The sequence below is a fragment of the Aquila chrysaetos genome, chromosome 3 (genome assembly GCF_900496995.4).
Source record: "Aquila chrysaetos chrysaetos chromosome 3, bAquChr1.4, whole genome shotgun sequence".
In the NCBI taxonomy this organism is placed as follows: domain Eukaryota; kingdom Metazoa; phylum Chordata; class Aves; order Accipitriformes; family Accipitridae; genus Aquila; species Aquila chrysaetos.
In genome coordinates, this window is record NC_044006.1 from 19,174,868 (window position 1) to 19,186,523 (window position 11,656).

Genomic DNA, 11,656 nt, shown 5'->3' on the forward strand with positions numbered 1-11,656 from the left:
AGACATGGATTTCCTGAGAGCTTAGGGTAATACAGATCTGCTACTCAAACAAGATACAAGCTCCCCCAAAGTAATGAACACCTGAAATACGACCATTAATGAAAGACAGTAAAGCAGATGACTTGAGTTGTTTAATTCACTGGGACGTAATGAAGAATCCTGTGTCAGAGTGCTAGATTGCTCTCTAACCATACCTATTATTTTATCTAGTTATCTAAAATGGAGACTTAACTAACATTCACTGTTGTGTCTTTTCCCAAATGAAAAATTGGTCATGTCTTTGCCCCCAGCTGTACTAACAAGCACTTAAAATAACAATGACTACAGCTCCGAGAGAAAAAACATGGTGTCATTAGAGAGATAATGGGGGAATGTAGATAAAAATGCATTTTTCTTTATATGTAACATTAAGCCGTGATAATGATTTTAACCTGCACTCAATCACACATTAGCTGTGGTGACGTCTGTTTATAAGAGGTTGAAGGCTGCAGTCCAGCACAGTGGTCTGACGTGAAAAATTAATTGCAGCTCTGTAATTAACAACCCGCCACTTGGGAAATTAAGCAGAAGAAAAGGAAGCACAGAAGACATGTAGATATAATGATATATACATTATGACTAGACTAATTACAAGCGCCAGGCTATTTAAAAACAATGATTTTATAGGAATAATGTATTGCTGAAAATGATTTAACTAACTCAAATGTTCTTTTGTGATAGTGAATTAAGGGCTGAACTAGACCTTCAGCTAGTGAAAACCAGACCTGTTCTGCTTTTGCCAGTGTTGGTTATCACTCGCCGAGGGCCTGGCTCTCATTTCGGGTGATGTCTTTGGCCACACGGATGGATTTCTTCCATTAGGTGGGTGGGGCAGTGCTGAGATGCTGGGTTAGAAAGATAAACATTTGTTGTTGTTGTTGAGCTCCGGTTTTGGTTAGGCAAGAGGAGAATGGAAAAACCACTGAATGATGGGGCGTAACTCTTTGATAGACTATGCTGATCCCTAATCAAGGAATGCCTGTACTAGAGACTCCAGGGAGCACAGCTCTGTTGCTCAAAGAGGAAGGAGATTTGATCCTGCACTCTCCAGTTTTGCCAGCATAATCCCCAAGACACAGTGAAACTAAAGTTTTACCGGCACAGCTTGCTTCAGATGTGGAGGATGTTTTCCTTATACTGATCCAAAACACAGCTTGGCTGGCATAGCTATGTCCACGGGAGGGATGCTGAGCCAGGGTTCCTGTAGCAATAAAATATTCCTAGCATACAAGCATCCTCACTGCTATCAACTCTGCTGATTGCACTGCAAGGCTCATGAAAAATTATGATGTATCTGAAAACCCAAGACCTGGAATCCTGTTATATCAAAAGAATTTTACTTCTCATGAAAATTAACTTTGCCTTCCTATAAAAAGCTGTGAAAATCTCAATCTTTAGAGCCCTGAATTAGAGAAGGCAAAACAAAGAGTCCCAAACATGTCCTGCAAGTTTTCAGCTAGTCTTGTGATATTTTTTTTTTTTGAGCCACACTCCTAATTTTGAATGTCTGGATAGCTACTAATGTTTACTGTGATCACAGAGTGTCAGGCTCAGCAAGGTTTGGCTAACTGGGACCAAAAAGCTGAACTATTTCAAATGTGTGCTGGGGAACGAGTAAAGATCTTCATGTGTCTAAAAGCTGAGCACAATCATTTTACACCATAGGTGTAACTGCTCTCAAACTGCGAAGTGCCTGGATGTCAGCGGAGTGCTAATGGGAAAGTCACTGAAGGATGGGCACCTGAATATCGGTTACATAAATGTATTAATAGACACTGCTTTTCTTTACTGATTTGCTACGCGCCATCGATCCCACTGCAACACGTGGTCCCACCTGGTGAACTACACTTATCCGCACACTTCTCCTATGGCCTGAGCTTGTACACCTCGGAGAAGAAGGTTGAAAACTAGACATATCGCCCTCTGAAGCAGAAGTCGTCAAGAAGATTGCGAGCAAACGGGTTAGAGAAATAAACGTGCACATTGCAGCGCAGCACACGAGGCTCCCCCAGCACTTTGCCAGGGGCTCTGCTGCCCACGGCCGGCCAGACACCAGGAGCAGCTCGCTTCAATTCACAAAGGCTTTAGGAGCCATATTTGGATGTGAATTTCCTCCACAGTATATAGTGTTTCATGATATATGCGAGGTTTGGGTACTGCTTCCTTCTGGCATATTTTGGAATGCGACACCGCTCTCCTTCTATTTAGTTTAACAGTTGGTCTGGTCCTACAAGCCCTGTGCATGCTGCTTTTAATTACCTTAATGTCTTGAATAATTTGCAAAATATACCTCTTAAATATTTCCTACCTAGAGTTCTCTGTAAGCATGTAAACACTAACTTCATTAAACAAATGATTGTAGCCAAATACAGTAAAAAAACCCCAAAAAATTTAAAAAAAAAAAAGACAGACTTTTGAATGAAAGAAAGCAGGTGAAAAAGGAAGAGCAAATAAAGGTACATGCTGAAACTTATTAAACTGATGTTTCACACAGTCTTAGCAATTTGGAAGAACAAACATAAAGTATCACATAGGAATTCTCTCCCCAGATAGCACTTTAGAAGATTTACAAAAGACTCTCTGAAAAGTATTTTTATTTAAGTGTTTGTTGCAACATAAACTTGTCTTAAACATTGACAGTAGGAAGACAGGGATAAAACTGGATTTTATAGAAAGTTCCCCGAAGGGCTAATCTTTCAAACAGAATCACAGAATACTTATTAATTTTGAAAAAAAAAAAAGCTGTCTTATAGTTGAAAGTTATTTTTATAATGGAAAGAGCAAAACATTTAACGGGTTCGATCCTGCAAAGTCTTACACTCATGCACAACATGACTCCTAATTCCCCTGATGCTGTCATGCCTATGCAGATGCAGGCAGTGATGTGCGTGGGGAGTCAGCGCCTTGGTACCAGCGTCCAGATGCTAGGTGCACATATGCCCCTCGCTGACACTCCTCAAGTAAGGAGAGCTAAAACAGTGTGTTTGGAGGACAAGAAATTGTAACTTCATTAAGGGCTCCTGTTACTGGAGCAGGATCAAACCCGTTTCAAGACAGGAGGAGTACTACTTTTAATCTCTTTGAGCAAGACTGTGGCATCCCACCTCAAAAGATGCATTAATGCTTCAGAAAAAGCAATAGTAATGCAAATGTCAGCACGCTGAACCTCTTGACATCCTTTTTCTCACCAAACAGGAGCATAAAAAGGAGAAAGTGCATAAATGTATTTGTAAGTCCCCTTCATACAAAGAAAAAGTAATCTGTGCCTGTGCTATGATCAATGGTCTTTTGGCTAAGCATCCTGAAAACAAACCATGAAAGGTATACATTTACACACAGGGGCAAAACAACCTGAAAACATCCTGAAAATGAAACAGCACAGGTATACATTTGTGCACAGGGGCACTGATCTGATGGGGACCTTAAAGAGCTACCACAGTATGATGATAATAAACTCCAAGAAGGTTTGACCCCAGCTCTAAAACACTCAGTAGGGCGGTTGCTAATTATTCCAAGGATCAATCTCTTGCCTTATATTCTTGTATTTCTTCATTGAACTAGTCTATGCCAGTGTGAATTAGCAATCTGTTTAAAGGTATTCCAAAAGGCACTTGAACAGAAAAATAAGAAGGGGAGAACCCTGTCTTAAAACTATTTCTGTCCTTCCCTTATTTCTTCTTTTGATGCTGACTCCTTTGGAGCAGAATCCACATTTTTTCTTTGGGTTTTGATCAGTGCCCATTACAATACGTCAAATGAAGCCTTCAGACGTTAACCACCACATTGCAAGAAGGAGTTTTTGGCCATGAAAACAAAGCCAACATAACTCCTAGGTTGCTGTCTTTAATCACAACTTCTCTGCATGCACTTTTTTTGTTTGTTTACTTCCCTGAGCCGCCTTCCAGAGATCAGCAGTCAGCAAGCTTTCAGTGGAACTGTTTATATGAGGAAAGCGTGCAGGATTCGGTCCCTATACTCACACACACACAAAAATGTGCTTCCATTTCTTGCATTTCACTTCTAATTTCTGTCCCTGTAATAAGCAAGTTCTTAACCCTGGGCTGAGCCACCTGGAGCGGATCTGTGTGCCTGCGCGGAGCCCTCCACGAAAAGTTTCTTTGAAGCCAGAGAGGCATTCGTGTTATTTCCATATCTCTGGCTCTGACTCAGCAAAGTCGTTCAACATGTGCTTCAGTCTTAACTGGACTTGGGGACTTAAGTACGTACTGAAGTGCTGGGCTGAATACAGTGAAGTGTGGGTCTCTGCTGAAGTGCCCTCCTACCATACAGCCTAGTGCTGTAGCCTCAGCTTCCCAATGCTGCAAGGAGTCTGTCATTAATTACATTAACAGAATGATTTTAGAAATTAGTTTTCTACAGCATTTTGTTTCTGTATTGAAAGGCGGGGGGGGGAACGACAGATTTACTTGATTTTTTCCTAATGTCTCAGAAAATGTCATGATTTCTTAACAGAAAAAAATAAATCTGTGTGCTGTAGAACTGATCCATACTTTGCCTGCTGTCTAAGAGGTGACTAAAAGCAAGGATAAAATTATCCGTTAGCAAATGCTGGATATGTTATCAAGAAATAATATCAGTTCAAGCATAAACAGCACTGAACTGTAATGTAGTATTTCTACTTGGACTTGGCTGGTGGTGCTTGGATTGCTTTAAATTATGAGGTCAAATGCTGGGGGTGGGGGGCAAACCCAAGAGAAAAATCAGTATCTTTTTTTCTCTTTTTTTTTTAAAGCTTTCTTATCTGAATTGAGGCAAACTACATTTAAATATATATATATATATATATAAGGGCATTTGGCCAAATCCTGCATGCTTGGAACGTTCAGTATAAATCAAGCCTCAAGCAGAGGTTTGAGGCCCGATTCTGCATCACAGAAATTAATCAGAGTTTTGCAAACAACTTTGTTGAGCATGGACGCAAAGTCTCAGAACACTGTTTGCAAACAGTATGGAAAGATTAATAGCAGGTATTTCTTGAAGGAAAAAAGAAAAAAAAAAAAAGTAAAGTAGGTAAAAGAAAGACCAGCAGTAAAATCTACATACCTTGCAGGGAGTGGAGGGTCAGCTTTTCCAGCCACTAACCAGGAAGACCTGTGGTATGCATATCTATATCTTTTATTGTCCACAGGAACTATATCCATTAACACAATGTACTTGGCTTCAGGATCCACTCCGGAGAAGGAAACCCTGATCGTAGGAAACATTCTCCTGAAATAAAGGCAAATCAGAAAATAAATACATGGATGGAGAACAGAAATAAGAGAGCTTCTGAAAAGCTGCTAAAAGTAAGAATTGCATTTAAACCACCTGGAAAAAAAAAAAATTAAAGCATCTATTGGTTCTGCTTTAGCATGACAGAAGTTAAATCCTGTGTGTATCTCTAATACAGACAGAAAGTGCAGCTTGAAGTCAGAACGATTTTTTGGAAGCAAAAAAGAAAAAGTGGTAAAAGTGAAAGAGTAAAGGAGAAATGTACTTTTTGGCTGTTAGTTAAAAGGACACTACAATTTCAGAAAATAGTCGTAGATAAATCCTTAGAAATGTGGATTTTTTTAATGGGATCCATACAAGTGTTAGGGAAATATTGCAGAAATTATTTCTGTTAATATTCTCACATATTTTAGATGCATGTTCTTTAAGCCTGCTCAGGATATTTCTGAGAGGAATTTTCAAACGTAAACTTTCCTTTCTTCACTTAAATTTTGACAAAACACAACTTTAAAATGTAAGGTTTTGCCGTAGACCAGAAATAAATAACTTTAAACAGTTTAAAATTTTGAACTCCGGATTGTAGATTTTATACATACTTTTAAAAATAATTTTTTATAGCACTTGCTGGTAGAGCTCGTTAATAAAAAAAAAAAATAGGCAGGGAACTACATTAATAACAAGTAACTTTGGGGATTACAAAACCCGACAAGACACTGGGCTCCTCCGGACTGCCCAAACCCCAAAAGCCTTACTGAAGAAACGACATGGTGTGAGGTGACGAGAAAGCCTGGGATTCTTTTGCACATTTCTGCAACCGAGAGAAAAGAAAACCAAACCGAACCGAGCCCTGACTGAATGATTTCCCCACGACCGCCCTATTTCCCTGTGTCTGTACCCACCCAGCCCCGCAAAAAATCACCACACCGCACAAAGCAGCTTTTAGCCACGGACCAAATTATTAGGGAAACTATATTTCTACCCAGCCGCTGGGACACCCCCCCTCGCCGCCTCCGGGTTGATTTGAGCCGGCCGCTTCTCCCTCTGCCCCCCACTCGCCTCCGCGCACCGCGCAGCACCGCGCAGCGCCCGCCGAGGGGCTGCTGACCACCGCGGCGGCAATTAAGGGGATTCACCCTCCTCCTCCTCCCCTTAGGCCATCCGCGCTGCTCTCCCAAAATAAAAACTGTGGGGATTTTGTGTGTTTTGCCTTCCCCCCCCCCCAAACCCATTTTTAGAAAGAAAGCCTTACCTCCCGGATTTGGTGATGATCATCTCGGTACCCAGTTCGTGAAACTTGTCCCAGAGCTCTTTGGTCTCCAGGCTGCAGGAAATTTTGGCCATCTCCTCGCTGGGGATGATGGGGGTGGTGGGGATGAGGGGCTCGGTGCACAGGGACGAAGGGCTGGTGCTAAAATCCCCGTGAGGGTCCAGGCTGGATAAGTCACTCAAAGGCTGGGCGCAAGAGGATTTCTCAACGAATTGTTCTGCAGTGTTTGGTTGGTTGGTTTGGGTTTGTGGGTTTTTTTTTTTTGAGGAAAAAAAAGAGAGAGGGGATTCAGCCAGGACGAGAAAAACTATTTTCCAAACAAAAGAAAAAAAGGGGGGGGGGGGCATTTGTCGCTCAGCTGCCCCCGCCTCTCTGACCAAGCACACCCGCAGATCCGCGCTCTTTCTTAGGCGTCAGCTCATCATTTGAGGGCGAGGGTGGCGATCCTGGCAGATGAGCCCGGAGCGGCCCCTCTCCCCGGGGAGAGATGCCCGGAGGGGGGCTGGCGGGGAGCAGCGCGGCCCCGCCGCATCGCCGCCCGGCTATTCCTCCGCTCCGCGGGGAGCGGAGGGGCAAGGAGGACCCTACGCGCTGCCCCCCACCCCCCCGTTAACCGAGGGTCTTCCATGGAAAGGTCACTATTTCTCATTAAAACGGGAGCGCTCGGCTCCGGGGCGGGGGGAGCTGAGGAGGGCCGGGCTCACGCTGGGGGACAACGGGCGGCTGCTCCTAAATCGGGCCGCTGGCAGAGAGCGTAACGCAGAAGGAGTCCGAGCGCGGTCGCGCAGGCTCTGTGCTTCCTCCGCGGGGACGGGAGTTCCTAATAAGTAACTCCACGGCGGGTGCGGGCTCACCCGCCCGCAAAGCCGGCTCTGCCCTCTCTCCCAGCTGGTTTGCTGAGGCCGAACACACTCCGTTGGAGATCCAGGCTCCGGGGGAAGCTGCCGGCGGCCACCCAAACTTGCGCGGGTGCGGTAGCTACCGCCGGCGCTTCCCCATCACCCGCCAACCCCCGCTCCCCGCAAACCTCGGGAGGCTTTGGGGGCTCCAGCGGCTTCTCTGGGAATTTCAGCCGGAAGACGGGAGGGAGCAGGGCTGCGGGGAGGGCGGGGGGGTGCTCTGCCCCGGCCCCGAGCTACGATACCGGGATGCGGCGATGGATCCGCCACCCGGCGCCAGCGAACGGGGGGTGGGCGAACGCGCCCTCCCCCTGCGGAGAAAGATTGCGCCCACATCTCTGGTTTATAAAAGCCGAGATACAGGCAGTCGTTTCCCTTCGATTTCTAATTGAACGGCGTGGGGGGGATGAGTTGGGGAAAAAAAAGAAAAAGTTAAATTAATCGAACGAGCATTTTCAGAAAAGAAAAAAAAAAAAAAGAAGAAAACTAGCTGCGTTTAACACAAGACCGTGTAAATGTGTCAAACCGGAATAGTGCAACATTCCCGGCCTACGTTATCGTCTAGACTGAAAAATAAAGTTTACAATGAATCCCTGGACTATGTGAAATCTATCGAGTCAGTTGATTTGATGGAGCAGACGCTGAGAGCGCTGCCTTTTCTAAATTCTTATACGCTTGAATATAATATTGTTCATCGGCGCCCTGAAAACTGAATACATTATTATTATTACTATTTTAGTTCTCCGCGAACTCTTAGGTACATGCAAGGACAACAAGCCGCAGAAATTGGGCGGGGGAAGAGGGTTTTTTGAAAAAGCCTTCGCGAATCTGAATCGAGGCGACTGAATAGAAGCGAAATCGCTTACCCGAAAATCGCGAGGAATTACTATAAAAAATCCTCTCGGATTGAAAATCCTCTCAGAGTGAAACAGTCTATATGAGCCTACATCGAGTAGCTGTAGAGCCAAGGGATTTTTAGGTCTACGTACAAGTTTTACTACCCCTGGTAAAGCCAGAATAAGATTCTCTTATTTGACTTCAAAAACGTAGGTGATTTGCAAGAACCACCGGAGAGGTTCATTTCACACCAGCGAAGAGAAACGTAACTAGCTTAGGGTGTGAGGTTATGCTACGAATGGCGAAGCTGGATAAATAAACGGCGTCATTTAAGCCGGAGGAATTTAGAAAATGGTTTAAGCCATAAACAGCCTCGCCTGAAAATGACGGTGGGTAACGAGGAGAGTTAACTTGTTTTCGCCGTGCGGTTTTTGGTGGGGTTTTTTGGGGGGGGGGGGTTTTGGTTTTTTTGTTTTTTCCTTCTGCAGGGGAAACCTGTGGGCAAGGGGAGGAACCCGCCGCTGCCTGACCCGGCTGCCGGAGCTCGGAGGAGGGTGAGCCCTCCGGGGGACAGATGGACGGCACCTCCGCCCTCCACCGACACCGGCGGTCATCCCCATCCCCGACTCACCCAGCGGCTTGATGGTGCTCTCGGGGGACTCCTTGTCCTTGGAGCTGCCGCTCGACATCAGGGCGGCGATGGAGAAGGCGTTGGCCCGGGAGGAGAGCTGCGGCTTGGGGGGCGGCGTGTACTCCATGGCCACCCGGCGGAGAAGAGGCTCGTCTGGGCCCGGGTCGGCTCGGCTCGGCTCGGCCCGTACCGGGGGTAGCGGAGCGGGATTACCGGGCGGGAATAAGGGAGGCGCTCTGCGCCCGGCGCCGCGCGCTCCCCCGCCTTAACGCGGGGCCGCGGAGATCCTATCGGCCGGCGGCCAATCGGCGGCGGGACACGTCAAGGGCCCCGGTCCGGCCGCGGAGGAGGGGGCGGAGGCGAGGAGGAGGAGGAGGAGGAAGAAGAAGAAGAAGACGAAGACGAAGACGACGACGACGATGAAGACGAAGAAGAAGAAGGAGGAGGAGGGGGAGGGGAAGGGGGAAGGGGGGGCTCTGCCCGCCCGCGGGGTCGGCAGGGGGGCGGCCGGCCCTCGGACGGGCTCTCCGATGCCGCTCCCGCCTTCGGGCAACCCAGCCCCGTGCCCCACCGAGGCCCCGGCGGCGGTTTGGGGTGCCCCCCCCGGCGCTCCTCTAAGCCCTTTTGCGGAGAGAAGGGGGGGGGGGGGGGGCACAGGGCCGGGGATGCTCCCGAGAAGGTCCCTAGGCTATTCGCTTTGTCGAGGCAAGAATCAGTGGGTAGATGGTTGAAAGGAGGAAAAGGCGTTGTTGGTTTTTTTCTCGTGCGTGTGTCCATTTTCTGCTTTAAATTCAAATTTTAAAAGACTGCAACTTTTTAAAGCAGCCGTCTCCGTCGTTGTGTGCCTTCTGCTGGGACAGAAGGCTCTTGAAGGCTGACGGTGCGCTTGGTTTTCCCGCTCCGGCTCCCGAATATTGTCGTCCCAACCAGGCGCCCTCGACCCCGCCGCCTCCCGGTGAGACCCTCCCCGGGTTCCCGTCCCAGCCAAGCCAGCGTGGGGCACTGACTGCACCGGTTTCTTCAACTCCGTCTCCATCGGCTCCGCCAAACTAAGCCGTATTGATCAAGCACATAAGACGGAGAGAAAACCAGGACGGGCTGATGGTGCCAACGAGCAGATTATTCCCAGGCAGGGATTTACGGAAGTTGCTCACTCGTACTCTTTTCAACGCACCGTGTAGGCATCGTCCCGTGAGTAAAAAAGCGGGGAATTTAACTAAAGTCCTTTAAATAAAAAGAGGACTGAAAATATTCGCTCCCTAAAACGACTCAAGAGGACACACAAATTTGTCCCTAAAGTTCCAACTCCTAAACCTAGAACAGAATCCGAGGGGCTTTTAATATGCAGGCTTGTGCCAAGAGACGTGCTGCTGGAAGGACTACCCGCGGTCAGGTCCAGATCTGTGCCACTCCTGTCCCTGCTGAACTTTATTAATTAAAATGGAGAAACAATTATTTGGGTTACCCTTGACCGCCAGTGAAGAGGGCAACATGAGATATCGCTTTGAAATGAGTGAGAACCAACCGCGGTTTGCCCTTCTATTACCTAAATTTACTAATAGGTGGCATATATAGATAGAATAGAATATATATATATATATATATTCTACCACAAACAGGGCGTGCATACTTAGAAGCGCCCGAAGTGCTTGGCAGAGGGCTGAAGATTTCAGTGCGGCCCGCGGTGGTCTGGGGGCCCGGTCTTGCCCAAGGTGTAAGCCGGGGGAGGGGGGCACAGAGGAAGAGCCCCGCCAGCCCCCCTCCCCGGCCGGGGAACCAGGAGACCCTGCGGCTGCAAGGTCAGCTCAGGAAACATCGCCTCTTGCCACAGAGAAAACAAGACGAACGATTCTCCCGACATGAATCCCGACACAAAAAAGAAAAAAAAACCCAAACAAACAAACAAACAAACAAAACCAACCAAAAAAACCCACCAACAACAAAAAAACCCAAACCAAAACCTAACAAAAAGTCCTCAAACCGCTTTACCCCTTTACTCCGAGGGACATCCCTCTTTTTAACAGCCCGGTTTCCCTGCGGGACAGCCCCGCTCCTGGGGCCGCTCCCGGCGTACGAGGGGCGGCGGGACGGGGGTCCCGGGGGTCCCGGCCCTGCGCTCCCTCGGCTCTACCTGAAAAGCAGAGTCCGGCCTGCCTGAAAAGAAAGACAAAGGAGGGTACAAAACCTGGGAATTATTCTCTTCACCCTTCCTGTGTTGGGGGGGAATGCCTAAGTCCCCTTTGCTTTCCTACTTCCTCTATGCGCAGTGTAAATACGGATAATAGAAAAGCCAAGCTCCCGTCAAAGTAACGGAGCAGATCCTGAAAAAAAACCAGCGAAACCCTCCAAAACCCCTCTCCCTTTCCCCCTGCTTCTCTCTCCCCCCCCCCGCCCCCCCTCCCCGAGCAGCCAGGTCGTAACATACCTGTCCCTAGCAGGGCCTGCCCCCGGCGTGCCCGGCCCGTCGGAGTTCAGGGGAGGGGGGGGCGGCGGGGAATATTTCGGTGCTGACCGCGCCTGGCTGGAAAACACCGACATGGGGAGGGGGGGGGTTGCCGTGGAGCGGGGACGGGGTTGGCAATCGCCTCCGGGCAAGGGGTTGCTCCCCTGGGAGAGGGACCGGCCCTGGGGACGTGTGGGTCCCTGCTCGTACCTTGGAGATGAAATACCAGGGTGGAAAGAAACCGGGGGGCTTCGTTTTGTTTTATTTTAAACGGGGGCCGTCCACGCGGGACGGCTTTTCTTTGCTCA

The 11,656-nt window shown here is 48.0% G+C and overlaps 1 protein-coding gene across 3 annotated transcripts in view; it reads right to left on the bottom strand.

The window, feature by feature from the left end:
* The window catches only part of TBX20 (T-box transcription factor 20), a 47,344-nt gene extending 38,066 nt beyond the window's left edge, over positions 1–9,278 (bottom strand). The window contains exons 1-3 of one of the 3 annotated variants that reach the window (XM_030010290.2): positions 8,906–9,277; positions 6,521–6,755; positions 5,104–5,268 (exon numbers count right to left, since the gene is read on the bottom strand). In XM_030010290.2, coding sequence (XP_029866150.1) covers positions 5,104–5,268; positions 6,521–6,755; positions 8,906–9,032 — 527 coding nt within the window. In that variant the 5' untranslated portion in view covers positions 9,033–9,277. Of the gene's footprint in view, positions 1–5,103; positions 5,269–6,520; positions 6,756–8,905 lie in introns of all 3 variants that reach the window. The other 2 variants (XM_030010288.2, XM_030010289.2) reach the window with 2 other exon arrangements.
* Between the last annotated feature and the right edge of the window lie 2,378 nt (positions 9,279–11,656).